The sequence below is a fragment of the Ursus americanus genome, chromosome 3 (assembly GCF_024610735.1).
Source record: "Ursus americanus isolate L20-20 chromosome 3, mUrsAme1.1.p, whole genome shotgun sequence".
In the NCBI taxonomy this organism is placed as follows: Eukaryota; Metazoa; Chordata; class Mammalia; order Carnivora; family Ursidae; genus Ursus; species Ursus americanus.
This window is the reverse complement of record NC_142129.1, coordinates 78,325,577-78,349,907: the sequence shown is the minus strand read 5'-3', so window position 1 is coordinate 78,349,907 and position 24,331 is coordinate 78,325,577. Positions and strand designations below refer to the sequence as shown.

At 36.3% G+C, this 24,331-nt stretch overlaps 1 protein-coding gene across 8 annotated transcripts in view; it reads right to left on the bottom strand.

Annotated features, from left to right (window-relative positions):
- The window catches only part of CACNA2D1 (calcium voltage-gated channel auxiliary subunit alpha2delta 1), a 485,973-nt gene that overhangs the window by 20,399 nt on the left and 441,243 nt on the right, over positions 1-24,331 (bottom strand). For 5 of the 8 annotated variants that reach the window (XM_087861132.1, XM_087861133.1, XM_087861134.1 and 2 more), the window contains 15 exons: positions 22,356-22,432; positions 21,053-21,073; positions 20,341-20,401; positions 13,843-13,940; positions 10,647-10,734; positions 9,532-9,594; positions 8,799-8,902; positions 8,035-8,121; positions 6,622-6,689; positions 6,188-6,226; positions 4,642-4,713; positions 3,883-4,035; positions 3,748-3,800; positions 2,312-2,367; positions 1,843-1,972 (listed from right to left, as the gene is read on the bottom strand). In XM_087861132.1, coding sequence (XP_087717258.1) covers positions 1,843-1,972; positions 2,312-2,367; positions 3,748-3,800; positions 3,883-4,035; positions 4,642-4,713; positions 6,188-6,226; positions 6,622-6,689; positions 8,035-8,121; positions 8,799-8,902; positions 9,532-9,594; positions 10,647-10,734; positions 13,843-13,940; positions 20,341-20,401; positions 21,053-21,073; positions 22,356-22,432 — 1,170 coding nt within the window. The remainder of the gene's footprint in view (positions 1-1,842; positions 1,973-2,311; positions 2,368-3,747; positions 3,801-3,882; positions 4,036-4,641; positions 4,714-6,187; positions 6,227-6,621; positions 6,690-8,034; positions 8,122-8,798; positions 8,903-9,531; positions 9,595-10,646; positions 10,735-13,842; positions 13,941-20,340; positions 20,402-21,052; positions 21,074-22,355; positions 22,433-24,331) is intronic. The other 3 variants (XM_045793369.2, XM_045793371.2, XM_045793372.2) reach the window with 1 other exon arrangement.

The following is a 24,331-nucleotide window of genomic DNA, read 5'->3' as shown; positions in this document are numbered from 1 at the left end:
AATAGGACCATGTGTTTACTCATTAGCATGCACATCTTACCTCTCTGGAATACTCGAAAATTGCAACAGATTTCTAAGTGTTTGTTAGTCCTCAATGCAAAATAAGCACTACTGAGTTGCTGTAGCTTACAGGATCAATGTATTATTATTTGACATGCCTAAGAAATTGTATTTATTAATGAAAAGCGACCTTAATCTACAGATACACAGAAATTAGAAGCCCAAAATGCATCTTGCCCAAGCTAAGGGCAGAGTTCATCTAAATCAGTACTGCTCAATAAACGTGGAGATGGAAATGTTTTCTGCTTTGTCTAGTGCAGTTAACAAGGGCCGCCCGAGGCTACGGAGCACCTGAAATGTGACCAGTGGGACTGAGAAACAAAGTTTCTTATTAGTTGTAATTGATCATTGCAAGAGCGCCTCCGGCTTGGTAACTACTAAACTGGGCAGCACAGCTACAGACCGAATAAGGGCTTTCAGTTCAATTCCATGCAGGTTTGTTCTGTCTTAAACTGCTTCTCCTGCCTTTAATGACAGATGAACATTTCTATCTTAGTCACTCAAGTGTCGTTTCTTTATACATTTTCCAAAAGGATTGAATTTTCTTTTTTCTCCACTGAACTTGGGGCACAAGGATAAAGTGGATTAAAAGGAACCATGACTGAACTTAGTATCGTGAATACAAACCTGTACATTAGCAATCTGTGCTTTAAAAATTATTACCAGACACCTATTAGTCAAAAGCCAAAGGATTCTGAAATTTTGAGATAACCATACAGCTACAATTGTTTGATTATGCTAAGTTCTGTACAAGATGGTATGATTTTTTTTCTGAGTTGATGCCTGACTCTTCTCTTCCAACCCTCAACCTCCTCCTGGGACACAGAGATTTGCTAAAGGAACTCAAAAAGTCAAACTGATCATGTCTGTTAAAAAATCATGCTAGTTTTAACTGCTGCTGGAAAACATCTGTTACAAATGTCTGGATCACCTAGCAACTCTTCCAGCCCTTTCATAAGCTCAGATGACCTCACCTCCTCCTACTTCCTCTTCTCTAGGCTAACACTGCTTCTAGAATAACCTGCCCTCAGTCACTAAAACAAAGTGTCCCCCATCTGTGCCTCTATTCTCAGGGATCCTGTGACATGCCTGATCATTTTCTCTCAAAACTTTGAAAAGTCCCACCTTGCCTTTTTCTTCTATCCTTCACAACCCACTTAAATTTTCAATCTCTTCCAAAAATTGCTCAAGATGTTTTATGCCTACTGGTGACTAACATTAACCTTGATTTTTAGGAAGTGATATTTTCTCCTAGTTCTTCACCCCAATGTAAAGAAGCATTCAATTGTAAATTTCAGTGAAGAGTAGAAGAAAACACCTCCCTCCCCAGAATATCTTTCTGTAAAACTATTTAGTAAATAAATGTAAATAGAAATCATGTATTTGGCTTAGAATTGCACAGAATTACTATAAATCTAACCTTTTCTATAAATCTAATCTTTTTACAGTTCATATAATTCTATGACTTCAGAAAAATTCTTAGAGGGGTCCTTTTAGACAAAAAAACAGTCAAATACAATCAAGTTTTCTAGGTTTTGCCTTAAAGTAGGTACAATTTTCTTGACCCTATTATGATAGTTGAAAGGATTACAATTTACCCAGTCAGGATGAATTCTATAAAATGTAAATTTTAAAACCTACAGTGAAACTAAAGATCTGTTTTCAACTACAATTAGTCCTGTGTCTCTCACACACGAACACTAATCTCCATTACTTTCTGTAATGAAGTGATTCCAGTTTCTTAGCGAACACGGACTGTTCCTAAAAGGAAGACAGGTTTACCTGGAGCAGTTTCCACAGTCTAAAACACCACTGAATGATTTGCTATCATTATCGAAGAAATACTGGGTTTGTTCGGTAATGCAACTCTGCTTGGACAGAGAAGTTGTGAAGTCCTCTTCTTCCATCTCAACTGTGGGGACAAACACAGATCAGCAGGAGGGCCCAGACCTTTCGTTCTCGGGGAGCAAAGCAAGTGTATAAGGGCAGGTACCTGCAACGCTTATTTACTGCTGAGTAAAGTACTGGCAGCCACTAACAGATGCCCAATAAATAGCAAGAGAATAAATTTGATAAATAGGAGGTCAACAGGACATTAAAAAAAAAAATGTTGCTAAAGCATGAGGAAAGTTTTGACCAAAAGATTCCCACTTAGACACAAATGCACATACTTTCTCATGGAGTTGGGTGAACTCAGCACATCCCCAAACAAAATTTTAATTATTATGACAATAGCTGAGTATTCACATACCTGCCTCAAGAAGTCGTGGAAAGGTCAAACTCAGGAGAAACTGCTGTAGAATAGACCTAAATTGTAAATATGAATAATTAGTGTTCAAAATCTAAATAGTTTTTTATAAACTACACAGTAAAACCCTGATTAATTTTGCCTGTATATATTTCTTTTTCATCTGTTGGCAAAAAACTGAGAATTTGCCAAAAGAAAGTTGAGGAGTATTTCTTAGAACAGTGTAATTTTTTTTCCGTATGAGAAGTCATGAAGTCAAAAATGTTCAGTACCAAGTGATCGATACTTAAGGCCTAATAAGACATGTGAATATAAAATATTCCTTATTTCAGTTTTAAAATGCTGTGGTGGAGAAAAACAAAAGAGCAAACAAAAACAACTTTGTGCCGTGGGTCTGTGAACTCCTCACTTGACAATACGGAATATATTTGTAAATACATAATGTTACATTCATGACCTAAAATATACCTGTGATATCTAGGGCATACAGTAAATGACAATTGAGCCAACAGTACAGAATCATCTGGAATTGAATTTAGTTTAAAAAGGGGGTGGTGGTGGTGAGAAGGAGGTAGATTCTGGCCAGAAAATAAGATAAAACCAATCAGCTATTTCAAGATTACTATGAGATTTAGAAAACCTGAGTCAATTAACATATAAATACCACTGTCACAACAGAGAGCACATTTTTTTTCCCCAGAAAAAAATAGGATTTTTAATCTAATCTAAAATCTTTTTACCATTTTCATATGAAAGCAATTGCTTAATTTTAGCTGGGAAAGTCTCACCATCAAATGAATGTTAATGAGGGAAAGGATACAAAAGGAGGGGTGAGGAAGAGAAAGGATCCCAGACAACAAGGAGGTTTAGTTACTTGACTGACCAGAGCCAAACAATGACAAATGTGATCTTACAGACTTTCCACAGTGCCTCAGTTTAAATGTCTTATTTTCGTAGATGGGAGAATATAAGTGAGGTGTGGAAGGAGGGTGAATCAGTGAAAAGAATTAGATCCCTTTCAGCAACACGATGCCTCTAAAACTCTGCCCGCCTTTGTATGGAGAGGAAAAAGTGAAAAGAGAAGTCATGAAAAGTTTCTACTTGTTGCCTTCAATATCCAAATTAGATGTCTTTGTGGATCAAATTCAAGACATCATAAGTTAATACACCTAAAATTTAAAGAATTGAGTGTAAAGAGAAAAACACTAGAGCGTTTCAACAGATCTCTGAAGAGGCCAGAGTTTGCAGGAGCAAACACTGTTTTCACACAAAAAACTGAGTAACAGCTTTAAATTAAATATGTTCAGAATGTGCTTTAGGAAACGAAAAAAAGAAGTTCCTCTAATGACTCACGTGTCACAAAATCTGCACTGTCATCAAATCCGTGACTATTTTACAACCCCTTTCTCATGAGCAGTAAAACTACGACAGTGACTTACCAGGCGGCAGCAGTGGCCCACCAGCCGATGTGTAACACGTCTGCTATGGATGGCTAGAAGAGAGAATTGAACAGTCGTTACGGGAGCGGACACGGAGTGCTCGCTGGCAGGGACCGACGAGGGGACGTTACTGACCACGTAGGCCGAGCGGGGCCCTGCTCCTTGCTTGGGTGCGGCGCCGGGTTCACACACCGACTGATAATCGTAGGACTTGTTAAAAGCATACACGGATATGTTAACCAGGTGTCTCATCAAACTTGGATCGATCTCTCCAAAAAATCTTCCAATCTAGTACAGAAGGTAAAATAATAAAGTTTCAGATGGTCCTAGGATCAAGTCTTGGGTCGGGCTCCCTGCTCAGTGGGGAGTCTGCGTCCCCTTCTCCCTGCTCTTCCTCGTGCGTGCACCCTCTCAAATAAAATCTTTAAAAAGAAAAGATCTCTCAACAGTGAGCATTTTCTTATAAAGAGAAGCCAGAAAGGTAGATTTAGAAATGAAGTAATTTGGCAAATAATTCTAGTTTGCTTAAAATCCTGTGTGAGCCAATTAGCCTGTATGCTGCCTACATGCAAATTTGGGAATAGAAACTTTATCAGTTCAAAGCAGCCATGTGTTAAGTTAGATATTAATTAATATTTAATATGTGAACTTTTTCTAAATTTGAGAGATCAAGAATAAGAAGTTCTGTTAAAATTATCAACTGTATGTTGTAATGGTAACTGTTACTACTAGAAAGGAAACTATATTTAGAATGTATTCATTAATAGTTATATTTAACATTTTAAAATTTAATGTAACAACTCATTAATTTCTATAATGGTTTGAAGGACTTTTGTAATGTGGATTAGGAAATACACTTTGGAAACTATACTTTGTCCCACCTCAGGTACCTACCTGGTTCGTATAATCATCATGATTTGCCATCAAAAGAAATCCGCCATCGTCTAGAATCACACAATCCATTACCTAATGAAATAAACACATTTTGAGGATGGCTATCATTACTTCATTGTAGTCGCTGAACAGAAGAAAGCTTCAACTTAAAGATATGTAGTCCAGAGATTTTGATGAAATAAGTTAAGGACACATACAGGTTCATATCACACTGTCAGAGCTCATATTCCCCCACCGTCCAGTTAAAACTGTCCACTTTTTTGCCATTCCGAATGGCCATCTTGTCATCCAAGTGATCCAGGAAATTGGATAAACCAAAGTATTTAATAACAATGTACAAACACGTAATACTTTGGTAAGATAGCTTTAAAAATGCACTGATGCAGGGGCGCCTGGGTGGAGCAGTTGTTAAGCGTTTGCCTTCGGCTCAGGGCGTGATCCCAGCGACTTGGGATCGAGCCGCACATCAGGCTCCTCCGCTGGGAGCCTGCTTCTTCCTCTCCCACTCCCCCTGCTTGTGTTCCCTCTCTCGCTGGCTGTCTCTATCTCTGTCAAATAAATAAATAAAATCTTAAAAAAATACATGCATCGATGCATTGTAGCCACCACCCTTCAGAATTAAAGGCAGCATGAGGATACTTAGGAGATTTAAAAGCAGAAAGCAAAACAAAAAATGCTCATCACAGAAATCAGTTCCCACCCAGTTTATATCATGTTTAAATGCATGAATCAGTTTAATAATTTTATTGTATAAAATAACAAAAACATTGTTTTCAGAGTTAAGGACATATGCATTCCATTTTCCTAATGTGGAAGCAGCCTGCTAAAAACCTTGGCTCTGAAAACAGTCTTCATAGTCTGTATTTACAAAGTCTATGTAAAATGGAGAAACTATAAAAATGAAATGATAAGATGCTATGAACCCACTGTTTGCCTTGGAAATACAAACATGCATATATAAGAAGAGTGGAAGAAAATAGTGGAATTCAGCTTTTTTATTCTTGGAATGAGTAATATAGTATTCTTAGAGAATTTAAGTTGACAAAGAAATAAAAGTAACAAGACAATGTAAAATCCGATCCATGTAAGTGGAATTTGATCAAAAAATAATTCCAAAATTTAGCTCAAAAAGTTTTCTCATCACTATAAATATAGTGTGACCAAATACAGGTAAATTACAAAAGAAAAGGGAAGATTGCCCTGATAACCAGTAAAGAACACCTGGGTGGCTCAGTTGGTTTTGCGTCTGACTCCTGATTTTTGGCTCAGGTCCTCATTTCAGGGTCATGAGACTGAACACAACTGAGATTGTAGAGAAGAGTCCACACTGAGATAGGTTTTTTAAAAGACCTTCTCTTAACATTTGAGTATTTTTTAAAAATAAGGTTAGGAATTACAAGCATGAAACTCAAATTCTTGTCTACAGATTAGTTCAAAATTCTGTAAAATAATGTGTTTATTTAAAAATTCTTGCATTTTTAGCATTAAAATCTTAGCAATAGCAACACAAAAAAATACAGTTAAAAATTTTAAAGAGTTTTCTTACATCACTGTTCCTTTTGCAGTCACAAACTGGACCAGCACACTGAAAGACAAAAATACAATTACTGCCACACATTTTTACTCGAAAAAATGATTAAATGATTTACTATTACTAGGTTAAAAATCTTAGAATAACTTATCAAGTCTAAAAGTAAGATTAAATAACAGTCTAGCCCATCATAATAAAAGTAATAGTTTTATATTTATAAAATATCAAATAGCTATCTAGTATTTCAAACTATAACACTGAAATATTTTTCTCATGAACTAATTTAAACAAAAATAAATCTTTCCAAAAATAGTAATTTATACTTCTGCTTCAATTTAGTAGCTCTGAAAATTTATTTTGTCAATGTTTAAGACTTTACTTTTACTTTTCTTAATTGCATTTGACATGGAGTATAGCATAAACATTTAAAAAATATATATATATCTTACCGGATCCCTGATTGACGTTTTGGTGAAATTCTCTATCCAAGAATTTACATCAATTTTAATTCCGACAACTGAAAAATAACATAAAGAAAAAGTGACACATACATTTAAAAACTATGGCTGTGAGTCTTAGTATCTATTTTTCCTCTCACATTTGAATATTCTTGAGCAGGCAAATTTAAGTTTCTTGAGATTAAATTAATTTTAGCTATACATTGAAAAGCTGATTTAAATTAGTTTAAAAAGCTGCAATTTTAGTTAGGAGCCATATAATATTTGCTAGATGATAATTTAGCAGTAAATTTCAGTTGAGATCTATTTCTTGGGATTTTCATTAAGAAGTAATGCTAATAGCTCTTAAACTATTAAGTAATTTTATTTATATACTCAACATAGTTGATTCACTGGCTACAACCTGGCCAATTAACTAATATACATAGTAAGCTAAAAAAAAAAAAATGTGGTAGTGTCAAGAATAGCCTTTTCATAAGGAGGTCATTCAAATGGATTGTTTTAAGAGGCTTCCCTAGCTGTGCCAATGCATGCACCAGGTGCTTAAGAAATGTATGTCCAGGACAGATAAGAAAGTGGGAGGTTGAGTGAATGAGTGACTGGGAGAATAAGTGAGTGAGTAAATGAGCCACTGAATGCATGAATTAGTGATGGAGTTAGTAGCTGAACCAGTAAGAGGTAAAACTGCCCTCAGGAGCAGGAAGGCAATAGACCTTCTCAATCCAGCTTAAGGTATGCTTTCTTAAACACTCAAATACTGAATCATACAATGAAAAAAAAAATTTCTACTTTATTGCATCCACTTACTCCAGCCTACTTCCAGCTCCTATTGATGCTTGGTTTTATGATTTGTTTTGTTTTCTTCCTTGATTTGTTTTAGTAAGAAAAGTCTTTTTTCTATTTTACTGTCATTTTATTTAAAAAAAAGATTCTTACCTAATTCGTCTTATCCGGCACATAGTATAGATATGTCATAACTTCTTTATCTTTTCCCCCAATGACGAAAACTTAACTCTTCCTGGTTAACTTATTACAGATTGCACATCCTTGGCTGAATATCCTGTTGTGTACTTGAAAGTATCTTGTAGGACAGACTTATGGAATGGAAATGCTGGATCAATCCGGCATTTAGAACTTTGATTTGACTCCATAAATTTGTGTCAGCAGTATAAACATACACACTTCGAAAATTCCTCACCTCTATACAGTATCGATTTTATTCTTCTCCAATCTCAGAGGTAACTCATTGTATTTTACTTTTTTAAAACTCTGCATGTCTATCTTTGTCTTTATTTTGCTTTAGGCTTTCTGATGACCTTCCCGATAAGTACTGTAAGATTTTAATATAAATATTAGGTCCCATATAATTTTGGTTATGTGTATGTATACGGCATACATGCCTACCTGCCGGTTTAAGAAGTTTTCCTTGGATATATATTTCCACAGCTTTGCTCACCATAATACCTGATTCATAAGCACCAGGGCCGCTTTCTAAAAAAGAAAAACAACAAAAAAGGAAAACAGGCCTGTCTAGATTAATCAAATAGTGAATTTCTCTTACCAGGTGGATAGTGTTTTGCCTGAGTACCCTAGAATAGAGAGGTGACAAGGACGGGTGTAGTCCTCTCTTCCCTCTTCTCTCTCTCTGCACCAGGCTCGTTGGCGCGTCCAGGAGCTGTTTTGAACGCACCGACTTTGGGATGTGAATTATGCAGCTGGGCTGCACCGACCACCACACCATAACGGAGGCACGCCAAATCTCTGCTTCAGGACGTTTGTTAAAATAGTGGGAAGGGGGCTATCGATAATTTCATAAATAATATATTGAACTAAAACTGATGAACTGATAAGTTACATTTTCAAAAGTCATGAAACATTCATCTATTTGCAGTTTGTGAAACGAAGGATTATCTACACGTTTCTATGTATCACGCAAGCCTGTAGATATGCTCTCTCTTCATTACTGGCTGTTTCCTGTGTAGGCATTTTACCTCCTCCACTAAATGGATGCTTCTGTCTTTCCAATGTCATGCATAGAATATTTACTGAATAAGGACTGTTCTGACCAATTACCTTAAAATGTATGGTTTCAGGGGAAAGCGGGTAGTAACAATTTAAAAAAAAAAAAAAAAGGAAATTGGGAATGCTGAATTTCAAGTAATACTTACTGTTAAAGTAGGGAGCAGTGAAAACATAGTTATCATTATCGAGACTCCTTTTATAGAAGCTGTCCTCATATGTTTCTGGGTTTTCTTGCCAGTTTTCTCCAGCCCTAAGGAGGAAATGGCTCATCATTTTTATTCTTTAATCTGCCTGATAACCTACTTTGCCGTGAACATCATGAAATTGTACAGATAGATATGCCTACATCTCAGCTATGTCTAAGAAAGTCAGTGGTAATTGATGGTGTAAATGATACTCGTTAGTAAGCAATATATCACCACAGAATGATATCAAGAGTCAGAAAAAGCTCTTAGTTTTACTCTGCAGGTAATTATGTACAAATCAGTTAATAGTAATAAGCCTCCCCAGCCCACTTTACAGACTGTTCTGGAGATAGGAGATAAGATCCACTGAAAAACAGTGAAAACAATGAGGTGCTATGAAAATATTGCCAATGGACTATGACCATTATGTTCATTTAGGTTAGCCTGTGTCTACAGAGACAAAAAAAATCTCTCTTAAATTTTGGAATAAATATCCAAAACATCCAAAAGTATCAATGAATAATCACATAGCATTTTTAAAGAAATAGGGTATTTTTTAAATGTTGTAAATAGGTTAACTGTTTTAATCTAAGAATCAGCTTCTCTACACAACAGCTTCCTTCAACAGTATGCACACGTCCCCAGAGTAGTCCTTTGTAATGTCCTGATTTCTGCAGATGTTACTTGAACTTACTCTTTGGGATAAACTCTGGTAATCCCACCATCAGTCACGACAAACCGCGCTTTCACTCCCTTGCTAAAACAGAAGACAGAAAGACAGAAGAAGGAAATTTTTTATTCCACTTACTTGGTAAGATAGTAATTTAGGTGTTGACGTAATCATAAATAAAAAAGTAATAAATAATGAGTAATAATAAATGAAATAAAATGAGTTCCTAAAATAAAGGAAGATAGAATAAATATACCAATATATGTAAGGTAGGGTTTAATAGTGAAAATATCTGGGAAATGGAGGATTCTCGAGGAAGACAACTCATAGCTAGGAAGAATAGAGGTGCATTTCAAAGATGGACTTAGCAGGGATGACAGAGGCAGCAGGAAGAGCTTACCCACAGAGCCAAGAGTGAATGTTAAGGGAAAGCTAGTGAAGAATGCAATAGTATTTGGTGTCACAAAAACACAAGGCACAAGGTAAGAAGCAACAGGAAGTAAAGTTTCAATGACCACCTTCCTGAGACTGGTCAGCTCATCAATGTTGCTGGAGAGCTTCACCTTTATCCTGAAACTGAAACTGCATTTTAATAGTAAGACTGGCAGGTGCGGGGCTGTGGGGAGAGGAACTGGAAGCCGGAAAGGCAGAAAGAGCAGTTGCTATCATCATCTTAGAAATGGGAAATTAGGAAGCTGGGTGTGAAGAAGACAGGGCAATATTGTTAGGAGAAATATTTAGCATTTGGTGACTGACTCGAAATGGAGTAGGGACCGTAAATGAGAACCATACTCAGATTTCTCAATTTGCTGACTGGGTGTATGGTAAGTGTTATTAAAGGGCCAATCAAGCATTCACTGGAAGCCCTCTTCTATCACAAACACTGCCTGTTTAATTTGGTTTGTTCACACTGCAGTATATAAGCAGAGAAAGCTAAGCAAGGGCATGTGTTAGTCCTGACACACACCCACAAGTGCAAATGTAAGTTGTCAACAATTGCAAGATGTTTTTCTCAGGAAATTATTAAAGATAAATAATACACTCTAAATTTGAGATCTATTTTCCAAAAATTTCTCAGGGAAAAGCCAAACTGAAATGCAGAAAATATACATATTTTATTAACAAGAACAAATACTCACATGTTTTTCTGCTTACTCCAGTAATTTTGGACAAGTTCATTTGTAAAGCCTGCATCCAGCAAGACTCTATTAATCAAATCCGTGTTACCTAACACAGAAAAAGGATAGCCTCAATTACATCCACATCGTTTCTTCATTAGGATAATGATGAACAAATATATTCTCTATTTGTAAAAGCAACTTAGAGTGGATAATTATTTCAATGAATTACAAAATATATCCAATATTAATTTTCTGCATTTTTTTTTAACATTGTTCATCTTACCTCCTACTTTTCAGGCTATGGCCAGAATTAACAGAAAAGCCAATTCTAAATGAAAATTATTTTGTAAACTTTAAGAAACATTGAGGAAATAGCTTTCCTCTCTCCCTTTAAAATAGGTTAGTATGGTGAATCCAAACTGTCCAAATTTTATGGACAATTTTATATATAAATATAAAACTACATAACATGTATAGTTTTCTGTTTGTATGATTTGGCCAAGGAATTGAGCAGACCGGCACTATTCCAAGACTGGCTTTTGGAATCTACTGGTAATATGGAAGACCACAGGCTTCAGGTTGTCATTTCTGGAATAACCAAAGAACATCATAGCCCAAGTTCATAGGTAATGGAGTGGCAGATGGCCATGACCACGGGTCAATTAATAAACCTTCTTGAACAAAAAGCTTCGCCTTTTCATTTCTCTTGGCTCCTCTGTTCTAAGCCCGTGAAACTCTGAATAACCTCCAAGTATACTCTGGAACTTCACATTTTTGATAAAATTTCATTTTATTCAGGTAAGAATACGGGGTCTTAATATCTTATTATTACTAGAGGCGGGGAGTATACTGGAAGACACTTTAGTTGATATTTTTCAATTTAATATATCTTTCACCCAATTTTAAAGGATCAGCTTAATCCATATTTTAGACTTCATTTTAGTAACTTTTTATTACAGTGAAAATTGAATCACTTTGAAAAACAGTCCATTTGAAAAGAGAATGATATACTTTACTTGCCACAAATCCTTTTAGGTCAAAGAAAGAGACCATTATTCTAATCTGTAATATAAATCAATGTTGCAAGTAATTTCATAATTGCATTCATCTTTTAATTACCCTGTAATTTTAAAATATGTCTTGAAACATGTCCCTTGCTGCATACATCAACAGATTATCAGTATTGAGCTTTACCGTTTTAATCTCATTTTTATATTCCAAAATAATGGGGGATATGAAGAAGACAACAGCTTTATAGCAGAAGCATTGAGGCAGGCTAATAAATTAACTTAATCCATCAGTTAAATTAAAATTCTCACTGTTTAAGTACTTCCATAAAAGCAAAACTAAAATAGCCCAAACCGCTTTAAAAGAAACTATCTAGATTTCAATTATGGATACTTTTAGTTTTACACATTATTGGATAACATGAGCTAAAACATGACTGAGGAAACTATAATATATAACACTGTTAGAGGAAAATATAAATTTGACAGCTATTTTTTAAAAGATTTTGAGTGTACACAACCGGGGGTAGGGGCAGAGGGAGAGGGGAAGCAGACTCCCCACAGAGCAGGGAGCCCACCACTACTCACTACTCAGGGCTCTGGGGCTTGATCTACCCATGGCCAGTTTTCAGAGTAGCTAATTCTAATTGGTAGCTAATGTGAGCGGTGCTAGGAAGTTCCTTCTTTTTATGAGAGAAATTTACATTTGAGACATGGCTTCGATTCACTTTTTTAATTGAGGATGTGCTCTCTTTAACTCTTCCTAATGGAAAGGAAAATGATTTTAAAAAAGAAAAGCATAGGGGCACCTGGGTGGCTCAGTGGGTTAAGCATCTGACTTCACCTCAGGTCATGATCCCAGGGTCCTGGGATGGAGCCCTGCATGAGCCAGGAGCCTGCTCTGCCCCCTGCTCGTGGTGTCTCTCTCAAATAAAATCTTAAAAAAAATAAAAGCACAAGAGAAGAAAGAGTGAGGATGCAGGGAGGAGGAGATAAAAGTCAGTTACCGTTACTTTTTTTTTTCAAGTTCTATTTACTAAAGAAATTTTTGCCATGCAGTTGGTTTTCCTCTTATTTCCCATTTCCTCTGCATCTTTTCTGGGCAGTACTTTTATAGGGTATTTTTAGGAAGAAAACCGTTAAGATTTTTAAATGTTTTAAAAGTAAAGAATCTTAATTTCTATGAAGTTTTATAGTATGAATGATGTAAATTTTTCTGAAAGACAACTGTTCTGGTTAATTATTAAAATTCCTATTTACTCCAACTTGTTTTACTTCATAAAATGAAAAATTACAGTTTAAAAAAATAAGCACCTATAAAGTTGATCAGAAAAACTAAGTGATACACCGTTTTTATTCTCTTCTTATTCCCTATTCTCATCTTAAAACTGTCTTGTATAAATTGGAGGACAGATAAATCGATAAAAACATGTATGTTTTCCTCTATATAGCAAGAACAATTCAATAAAAAACCTTCAAAATATTTAACACTATATCATCAAAATTTTGTTTTTTTTTTAAAAAGATTTTATTTATCTGTTTGAAAGTGAGCGAGCACAAACAAACAGGGCAAGCAACAGAGGGAGAGGGAGAAGCAGGCTCCCAGCTGACCAAGGAGCCCAATGAGGGGCTCGATCCTAGGACCCTGAGATCATGACCTGAACCAAAGGCAGACAATTAACCAACTGTGCCACCCAGGCACCCCCAAAATTAAGTTTCTTAAATTTGAAAGGAGCCAAGGTAGAATACCTTATTTACATTTAAACATTGGTAGGTATCTATTGCCTGGCTTTGAAAATGTGATTTTCCTTCATAATGAAATAAGAATTCTTAAAGGGCCAAATTGTTACATTTTACCATTAAAAATTTATAACATAGGGGCACCTGGGAGGCTCAGTCAGTTAAGCATCTGCCTTTGGCTCAGGTCATGATGCCAGGGTCCTGGGATCTAGCCCCATGTCAGGCTCCCTGCTGAGGTGGGAGCCTGCTTCTCCCTCTCCCTCTGCTGCTTGCCCGCCTTGTGAACTCCCACTCACACACACACTCTCTCTCTCTCTCTCTCCCTAAAATAAATAAAAGCTTAAAAAAAATTTACAACAAAAATAAAAAAGCCAACATACCAACACACTAATCTGAACCAAGAGTGGGCCGCTTTGGATACAGTAATGGTGACACTAAACGATTACTACAAGTTGATCTATACTTACAGGATGGGTTGTTTGGAGTTTTTCTATCAATAAACTCATTGAAATTTAAAAGAAATTCAGTGTTGTTATCTGATATTTTAAGGTCATTGCAGTAATCTCTGAAAAAGAAATATTTAAGACATTAGCTATGAAAATCACAACTTTAAAAAAAGTGCAGAGCCATCAGAGGAAGTGAAAACACTTTCTTTTACTACATCTATGAGTTTGCGAGCTGTTTAATTTCTTATTTCCATTTCCTCCTCTCTATAGTGGAACAACACTTTGACAATCAGGGGTGAGTAGGGTGGATAATATATATTAAGCACCCGCCCTCTGGGCAACAGGTGCTCAAAGCTTTTGTTGTTCTTAAATGTACTATTTTCATTGTATATTGGGAGTTTCATATAGAAATAGAGAAAATTTTAAATACTCACTAAATATCAAGAATAAATCCATTCTATGTTAACACTTTGAGAAATTACTGTTTTAAAAAAAAATAACCTACTGAAAAAAAGGGGCATTGATTAACCTATTTGCAAATCTCTTTAATTCCTGACTTAATAGAAAACAAGTACGCCTCTGCATTCAATCGACTGCAAGACTCTATTTGGGCACGTGAAAAATATGTGTTCTCCTGAAGATATGCAGCCGGAAAAGAGAATTATTTTATATGCTTCCCAAGTGTTGTAGGTATTCTTTTTTTTTTTTTTTTAAGAACATACCAAAATTTGACTACTCGTAATTTCTTGGTAGTTAGCTGTAATACCAAATTTGAAACACTGAACTTCTTGTACTGTTACATTAAAATTCAATGCACTATCTTACACTTTAAATCAATCTGACTTTGAATTGGTTATTTGGAAAATTTGCAGGTCTGCCAAATAACGACACATTTCATTTTAAGATTGGAAAATCATGCCCATTAGTCTCATCAGATAACTACTGGGAAACAGTAAATACAATTTTCCCCCAAATTCTTATTTTTGTGTAAAAACACAGATTTTGTCACGAGCAACAAACACTGTTGTTTTCTTCAACGTAGAAGCCTTACTTCATTAATGAGAAAATGTTTACCAAATACTCAAGTCGTTCTGTTAAGTAAAATTATATTTCCTGAAAAAAGTGCAAAGAACACCTATTTTAGCTCTCAATTCAATCCCACAAGTGCTCTCCTTTGAGCCAGCCAAGCTACTCTGGTATGCAGCAGAACTCCCAGCTTCTTCCCACTGAATATTAAAAGACATGTACTCAGGGTAAAGCTTCAATAAAACTCATAATTTCTACTGTTTCCATCAAGGATATTTTAGAGTGAGACTGGCTTTTCCCCTGGCGAGAAAGATTATCACGGCTACCAGGAGCCTTCGGTGTCCCTGCCGGGATTCCTGTGAAGGTTCAGCTCCTCACGGCTTTTCTACGGTCCCTGCCAATGTCGACATGAGAAAAGATAAACATTTACCGCTGTTTTAGGAAAAAAGCTTTGACCTGGTCGGTTTTCTGAAAGGAACTCTGGAACCCACAGAGTTTTGAGACGCCTACTTTGGAAACTGCGATCCTAAGTGTTTTGGAAATTGATAATAAATAGAAAACACCATAAATATAAGGTTGTCATTATACTAACTAGGTAAATACAACAGATGGGATCATCGGATAGTGTAGACAGAAGTGCAGTTGTGTAGTGAACACTTTCAGATGCAAGGCCATCACCTAAATAGAAAGCCTCAGAGTCCAGAGAAAGAGAGTGTCAGAACTTCAAACACACACACACACACACACACAGAGCCACCAAAAAACTTCAGTTCGTAGAAAATTTTCGTTTCGAGGCAGGGGTGAGAAAGGTTACATGACTTTTGCTCATTCATTACTGCCAGAGCTGAAATGGACTTCTTCCCACGATTAGCATTTAATTACAGGCTATCACATACTGTTCCCGTTCTCATTCTACCTCTTCTTTGAAATGCCTTTTTCATTTCTGAGAAATAGCAAAATTGTTCCATTTCTTAGAACTTGCATCCCTTTGCATACCTTTTAAGGTAAACAGAATGCTCTATGCATTTATATTTTACTCAGAGGTACTGGGTGTTCTTCTGAGATCGATTAGCATTTGATAATCACTGTGCATACTTAGATCTTGCAATAGCAAGGAAATTTCCTCACCTGTGAAATGGGTTAATACTACTAATTTACTACAGACTTCTCTTGAGCAGTAAAAATAATCATCATATAAAAGGTTTAATGCATGTTGAGGTGGACATTCACTGGTTTGTCCCACAAGCTGTAACATTTCCCTTCTCTAGTATTTACTCTTTCCCTAACACATAGGTAAGTTCTACTTTTCCAGTCAGACCACAAAAATGGTTCATATGTTAATCTTTGCTTAACTCAACAGTCACTGCTGACAAATTGGGAACTGGCATTCAGAGTACATTTATCCTCTCTGTGACTACTGGGACTTCTACCATATTTTCCACACTGACAGTAAAGCTCAGAAAGCCTGTCTGTATGGTCTGCTATTCAATAATTAGGAGAGATGAGTGAAGAAGTTGCCTGGAGAAGAACACAGATCTGAGATAGAACGAGAGTCTTATCAATACATCACATCTAATTTCAATCTCTTCTTACACTGTCAATGAATCAACATGTTAATATTCTATCGGATTTTGTTCTGCCTCTAATATTCTTTCTAGCTAAAACTGTTTTTAGCAGTTTTAAAATGCTCAGTTACTTTTACTGGAAAAAGTGGTAATATTGTAGGTATTTTTAATAAGGGTTTTAAAATATTTACATATTTACAGATTCTACAGACACCATATGCATTTATTCAGCACCTGTGTGCCAGGCAATGGACGGGATGATGGGTATTGAATGGTGAGTCAGATTGAGCATCTCTTTACTGGGGAAAGTAAAAGACATAAAATGGACCAGTGCTCTAGAAAGGGAAATACCGTATTCTATGAAGCAGTCAGCAAGGATGTCTAATCCAGTGAAAATGGGAAGGAAATTCCTGGATCAGGGAGCTCTGAAGTTGGGGTTTGGGAAGCGGTGGGCTGCGTGTGAGTGAGCAGTCCAAAATAGAAGAGAAAATTAGTGGATTGAAAGAGGTAACAGAAAAAACCCAGCACACATAGAAACCGAAGAGGAGTTTAATGTGTTTGGAATGTAGAGCAGAAGTTGGCAAACTTTTTGTCCAAGGGCCAGATGATAAATGCTGCAGACTCTATGGGCTAGAAGGTCTGTGCCACAACTGACCACCTCCGCCTCCGTGGCGACGCGGCCACAGACAGCGCACCACCCGAGCACGGCTGTGTTCTAATGCACAGGCGGCTGCGGTCTATGGTCTGCTGGCCCCAGATTTAGAGTGTAAGGACCACAATGCAAACCGGGACCCAGTAACACAGCAGCTGCAAGCGAGGATATGAGGTACAGATTGTCACAAGACACTATTGTGCTATTGATTCATATTTAGCACATGAGCAACGTAATTATATTCACATTCTAGAAACTCTCTCCAGTTCCAGAATAAGACCAGACTGGGAAGTAAAGGACGATTTGAGGAGGTAGGGACATCAAGTAGGAGGCTGCTGCAGTAGCTTAGGTCCGAGAGAGCACGGGCCTGGATGAGAGCAAAGGCAGCAGAGCTTGGCGGATATATTTGATACTCGTACAATAAATTCTGTTTGGCAAGACTTGGTGATTGAGTAAAAGTTATCAAGGAAAGGGAGCAAAGACAGATGCTTAGCAGACACTGAGCTGAATCAGACTGAAAAGATAATCCTGTTAGTTTTCCATAAATATGAATGTCTCCGACTGAAATATGTGGGTAGACATACAGTCTGGAAATCCATTGTCCGATCCTATATTGCAATGTAATGTCAATAAATGACATCCCTCTTTTGTCTCCAGACATTACGGCCATCTTGCGGATTTTGAAAGCATCGCCTCAAACTATCAACAATGAATAGATGGGTGGTGTGTCTGCAGACACAGAATAACAAGAGGCTCTAAGCTAGCACCCTCATGTAAGCCATCTGCAGAAGAAAAGAAACTCATGAGAGACTGAATATGCAGCCAAGGGAGGGAGGAAGAAAACCCAACTAGTGTGTCACCAAGGAAGAGGAGGCAAAGGGTACCCCAGGAGGGTGGGATCTGCAGTATCAAACAATGACGGCAATTCAAGCAGGAGAAGCTGAAGGTCAAAGTTGCTCATGAAGCCAAGAATATGCTTTGTTAGCGGAGTTTTGTCATAAAGTTACATGTATTTCCTATTTTCAAGAACCACCAAAATTCAGACATCCTCAAGCTGAAAAAAAAAAAAATTGGTCTCAGCAACTCTTTAATTTTGTGAGCTGTTTTCGGGTTCTTACAGTAATTTTTTAAGAAGTATAAAATGTGAGAAATTAATAATACACTATTCTGAATATTTTCTCTTCAAAAGTTTAGCCTAGATTAATAGAATTGTATTAATTTGATATTATATGTGTCTGCTACAGAGTGCATATTAAGAACCAAGGAACGAAGAAAAACCAAGCTGGAGGCATCACAATTCTGAATTCCAAGTTACATTACAAACCTGTAGTAATCAAAACAGTAGGGTACTGGCACAAAAATAGCCACATAGATCAACGGAACAGAACAGAAAACCCAGAAATGAACCCTTGACTATATGGTCAATTCACCTTTGACCAGAGCAGGAAAGAATATCCAATGGGAAAAAGATGGTCTCTTCAACAAATGGTGTTGGGAAAACTGGACAGCAATGTGCAAAAGAATGAAACTGGACCACTTTCTTACACTAGACCCAACAATAAATTCAAAACGGGTGAAAGACCTAAATATGAGACTTGAAACCATGTCTCCTGAGGCAAGGGAAACAAACTATTGGGACTTTATCAAAAAAAACAAAGTTGTTTAGTTAAGGAAAAAAGCACTCAACAAAACTAATAGGCAACCTATAGAATGGGAGAAGATATTTGCAAATGACCTCTCCAATAAAGGGTTAGTATCCAAAATATATAAAGAACTTATAAAACCCAACATCCCCAAATGAATAATCCAATTAAAAAATGGGCAGAAGACATGAGTGACAAAGAAGACATACAGATGGCCAACAGACACATGGAAGGATGCTCAAAATCGCTTATCAGAGAAAGGCAGATCAAAGCTACAATGATATATCACCTCACACCAGTGCAAATGGTACAATCAACAACACAAGAAATAACAGGTGTTGGCGAGGATGTGGAAGAAGAGGAATCCTCTTGCACTGTTGGTGGGAATGCAAACTGATGTAGCCACTCTGGAAAACAGTATGCAGGTTCCTGAAAAACTTAAAAATAAAGCTACCTTACAAAATACCTTACTACTAGGTAGTTACCCAAAGAATACAAAAATACGAATTCAAAGAGATACATGTACCCAGATGTTTACAGCAGCATTACCCACAATAGCCAAATTGTGAAAACAGCCCTAGCATCTATTGACTGATGAATGGATAAAGAAGTGATATATACACAGAATAGAATATTACTCAGTCATAAAACATTACTCAGTCATAAAACAAAGTATGAAATCTTGCCATTTGCAACAACATGAATGGAGCTAGAGAGCAGTATTATGCTGAGCAAAATAAATCTATTAGAGAAAGACACATACTGTGTAATTTCACTCATATGTGGAATTTAAGAAACAAAGGGGAAAAAAAAGAGTGAGAGAGGCAAACCAAGAAACAGAGTCTTAACTACAGAGAACAAACTGATGGTTGGTTACCGGAGGGGAGGTCGGTGGGAGGATGGGTGAAATAGGGGATGCGGATTAAGGACGGCACTTGTGACGAGCACCGGGTGTTGTACGGAAGTGGTGAATCACTATATTGTACACCTGAACCTAATGTTACACAGTATGTTAACTGGATTTTCAATGAAAACTTATAAAAAAGAAGAACTAAGAATAAAAATAAAGAACACTCTATAATTACTGAGTATCAAATAATTACACAAAAACAGAGGTAGGGAGAAAGAGGCATATTAGGGTTAGAGAAGGGGGATTATGTGAGAAATAATACTGGGGAGGGGAAAAGAATACTAATCTAAAATTATATTGAACTGCTTTCCCAGAACGTTAGAAAGAAATAAATGGATGATGATGTTCAGACTGGAGTCTAGCCTTACACCCACAGGTACACATGTACCTTTAGGTATTTCAGTTAGCTACCTGTGCGTATACGTGTTTGTGTCTGTGGACTCACAAATGCACATTCCCAGTTCTTCAACACTGATGGATACCACTGTTATTTCCAATAAGAGCAAAGTCTACATCTGTCTTATTCACTGTTACATCTCTGGAGTCGGAACATTGCTTAGCCCAGGGTAGTTGCTTACTGAGTGAATGAATAGAATATGGCTTCAGTTTTAAAGTTACTGCTCCCTTTGGTTCCATAATTTGGCATGGGATTAACTCAGAACTGTTACTGAAGGCTCACCTATCCATACAAACTATAAGAAAATAAAATAAAACAAAACCAACCTTGGTGCTATGAATGTGTAGCCAGATTCTTCAAAATTATCCGGCTTCAGTGTTTCTGAATCTGCAAAGATAATGTTACAGGATTAGATAAGCCATCCAGAGTACACAGCCTGGGTTTCTATGATGATATGAAGGCATTAGAATGATAACCTAGTAAGAAAAAAAATAAAAAGAGTACTTATATCCTAAAAGGTCCTTAATACTGCATAATATAATTATAAAATCCATTTTAATTTCATAACGAAAATTAGACCAGTTATATCAGAATAATGCTGTCTTAGAAGTTTCCCATTTACTAACCCTACCATAACCAAGGTATCTTTTGTATCAATGTTACATCAGAGTTATTTCATTTAAAACCTCAACATAAAATTTTTATCAATATTATGGTAAGGAAAATGATTTTAATAAACGTATCAATGCCTTTAGTTAATTAGTAACATTCTTCATATTAGGTGTGAATTAGTAGGTGGAAGGATAGAAACACACAAGTATTTAAGGCTCAGAAAAAAAAACCTGAATGTGAAACACACTGCATATGAAAACACAAGCATATTCTTTCCCCCCGTTTTTGCCGCTAAGGTTTGAGTGATCATGGAGGAAAATCTAGCAGATGAGAAGCACAGAGGATAATACCCAATAGGAATGGAAATATCAGGGGAATGTCAAGTGTACTAAACAGAAAGAAATTGAGCAACAAGAAAATACTTGCCCTTCATTTTGCCCTTTTTGGCTGTGAAAATCCATCAGAAAGAGAAAGCAGGGAAACAAAAAAAAAAAGAGGGTAAAGCAAAGGGGGTCACAAACAATATTTTATTCAATGACTTTCTTGAATAAAAATATTGTGCATAGATCAAAGGTATATTTATGTACAGCTGTAGTCTGGAAAAAAAAGACATCTGTTTGAAGACTGGAAGGTAGTCCTGTCAGTTACTACTAGGTACCCTCTCTGTACTGGGCAGATTTCAAGGGTCTATTTTGCAAAGTGTTTAACGCAGGTGCAATGGCGACGACGTTAGCCTATCTTCAGAAGCATTTACCAACCATCAAAGACCAACTAGTCATCCCCTCATTTATCAAGTGAAGAACTAGCTCATGCAAAGTTGCTGGTTGTGAAAAAAGACCATCACATCTATCAAGTGAAAGTGTAAATATAAAAGCCTAAATTTAGCACAATGTGAACGAGGATTGCAGAGAGAAAAAAAGAACTGATGGGAATGAAAGAAATTATAGTTTACTTAAAGTCAGATGTAAAAGGCATACACACACACGGGTGCTTTTTTTTTTTTTTATCATAAGAAAAAATTTAGGTTGTTAATAATAACAGATGTACAAAGGATATGATGGTCATTTTATTTACCAAATCTAGTCACCCAAAACAAAGATTACTAATGACTTAAAATATGCATTAATGTTAATAATTACTCCACATTCCAAATGACACTTAAAAAAAAAAATAATCCATTTGAGTTACTGAAGACGTTATTAATCTGGATTATGAGAAGGAAGTTAATTGCCAAACCAAAGCCGAAGACCAGTGCAATTTAACTTAGTCAAACAAAGTAGAAGATGTGGAGCACAATATTATTCTTGCCAAATGCAAAAAAAAAAAAAAAAAGAAAAGAAAAGAAAAAGAAAAAAAAAAAGAAAAAGAAAAGTTACAGCCTTATTAGCACAGTGCCATGAGTAGAGACCGTGTGAAACATTTTGCACCAGCTAGCAGACCCTTAAAATGACAGCAACAGAGAACGCAGCACTGCAATGATTCTATGAGCACAAAGCAAGGCAGGGTAGGGTGGTGGGGGTGCCAGTGAGACTGGGTACCTGCTCATATTCTATCCACGTAGAATATTTCTTGTTCCTTGCATGTTTGGAATGGGTTAGAATCATTGCTGTAGATTTGGAAGTAACACCTACTAAAACGTATAGGCCTTGGGCATTCTAAAATCTAGACAAATTTATACATCTGATACTAAGAGATAAATAGACTCTGGGGTCGCTTTCACAGTACTTACATCTGGCCTGAGTTATTGTCTCTTCTATTTTGGCTTTTATATAGTAAAAACTGTAGGTTGGTAATACCAAGGCCAAACTGCAATAGAAACAAGAGAAGCATAAACACAAACAAACAACTTAAAAAAAAAAAAAAGACACATCCAGTTAATGGAAAATCCAAAGATCTTCCTCATGGGAAAGAAGAGATGTATTACTGTGACAGGAAAATGCATTCAGCAAATAGAGTACTTTATCCGGTCTTGCGATCCAGAGTCCTCCGGTTCTCTACGTTGTAGGGAATCAGAAGAGATACAAGGAAAATAAGCTACTAAATGTGCCCATGAATTAGTTAAGAAAGAAATGTCACGTGCACTGTATTTCCAGGAAAGTGTACTGAAATTGAGTGTTGAAAAAGATAGAGAATATTACGTTTACGTTTAAAGAAAATAAATACTATATACTAATTGGATACCCCTCCTTCATGAATTATACATCATGTTCAAGTGCTCTGTGGCAAATACACACTATTTAAAAATTACAAATGTAAAGATCATTATTTCTATGACAATGCATAAAATCATCTGAAAAATACTCCCTTTGAGGGGTTAAATACTTCTTATTTTAAGACTTTAGTCTTGAGGTAAGAAATTCAGATGCACTAAGATACACTGTCTGCTCATTCTATTGGTTCTCCTAGCAGAAAAGAGTTTGGAATATTTGAATATTATGCAGTTTGAAATAACACAACCGCATATGTGTAATTCTTCCACCCTTGAGATGGCTAATATATTTGTGTAGGACATAACTAACTATTCCATATCCACATTTACACTTGCAAATGACCTTCACTCTGCTTTAATATCCAAGGAAACTTACAAACTAATGGGTACAAAAAATGAGGGTAGAAGAAGATTCCCAGGGAACTAAGTGTTTTCAAAAAGCGATGCTTGATTAACGTATCAAATGACTCCTTCGGCACTCATTTTTAATATTTAATCTGAAATTTTGCAATGCACAGGAAAAGGTGTGCATTTCTAGGCTTCTGAGTATTTCTATGTATTTGCAGATCTTCTTTTAAATCACTCAAGTTTCACGTTTCCCGGGCTTTTGAGAAGAACGCCGAAACTATAATCTCATTATCTACTTTTTTTAATTGGAAAATACAGAACAGGAAAAAATATAAAATTTCAGGTTTTCCTTCTTATGACTATATATGTTAAAAATTCACTCTACAAAGAGGAAAAAAAAAAAAAAGCAAGGGTTTATTTCCTACAATTTAATTATGTAGCCAAGATAGCAAAATGAGTGGATGCTTGTTACCTCCAGTTCCCACATCTTTCTCCTTCATTAAGTAATTCATAGACTGTCCTTATGGGAAAAGGTCAGAGAAATAAAATGTTATGTGGATTTAATGAAAATCTCTCCGTTCATTTTATAGGTAACTTCCTTTAAGTGGAGGAAGAGATTAAAATTAAAATAAGCAGTGCAATTAGTCTGAAAGCAAGATGACCTTTCACGATTCACTTGCCATTTATAAAATGTAGAGTAGAATTACTGAGCATTTGAAGATTGTCTCCTACAAATTCCTCTCCAGGGAAATCAGGACATTTTTATTGCTCCATCAGCATTTATTGCTAAGAGAAACTTCTAATTAAAACCGATAACGTTATATCATGTGGCTGCTACAGTGTCACTCTCTCAGCTTGGGTTACATCTCACGTACCATAAAAATAGTGCTGAAACTCATGAGGAACACAATAGAAGTTTTAAAATTGACATATCAAATATACATTTTATTGGCCTGCACGTCTCAGGTTGTTATTAAGAGCTACACTTCATTTACAGAAAAATACAGTCACGCTTAATTTACTTCCATCTCAAGGCAATGGTTCTTTCCTCAATTTTTAGCAGATAAGATCTTTATCAACATTTTGAGTCAATGATGTTGTCCTATGAAGTGTTTGCTGTCTCTCCCCATATAAAACCAATGGACCAA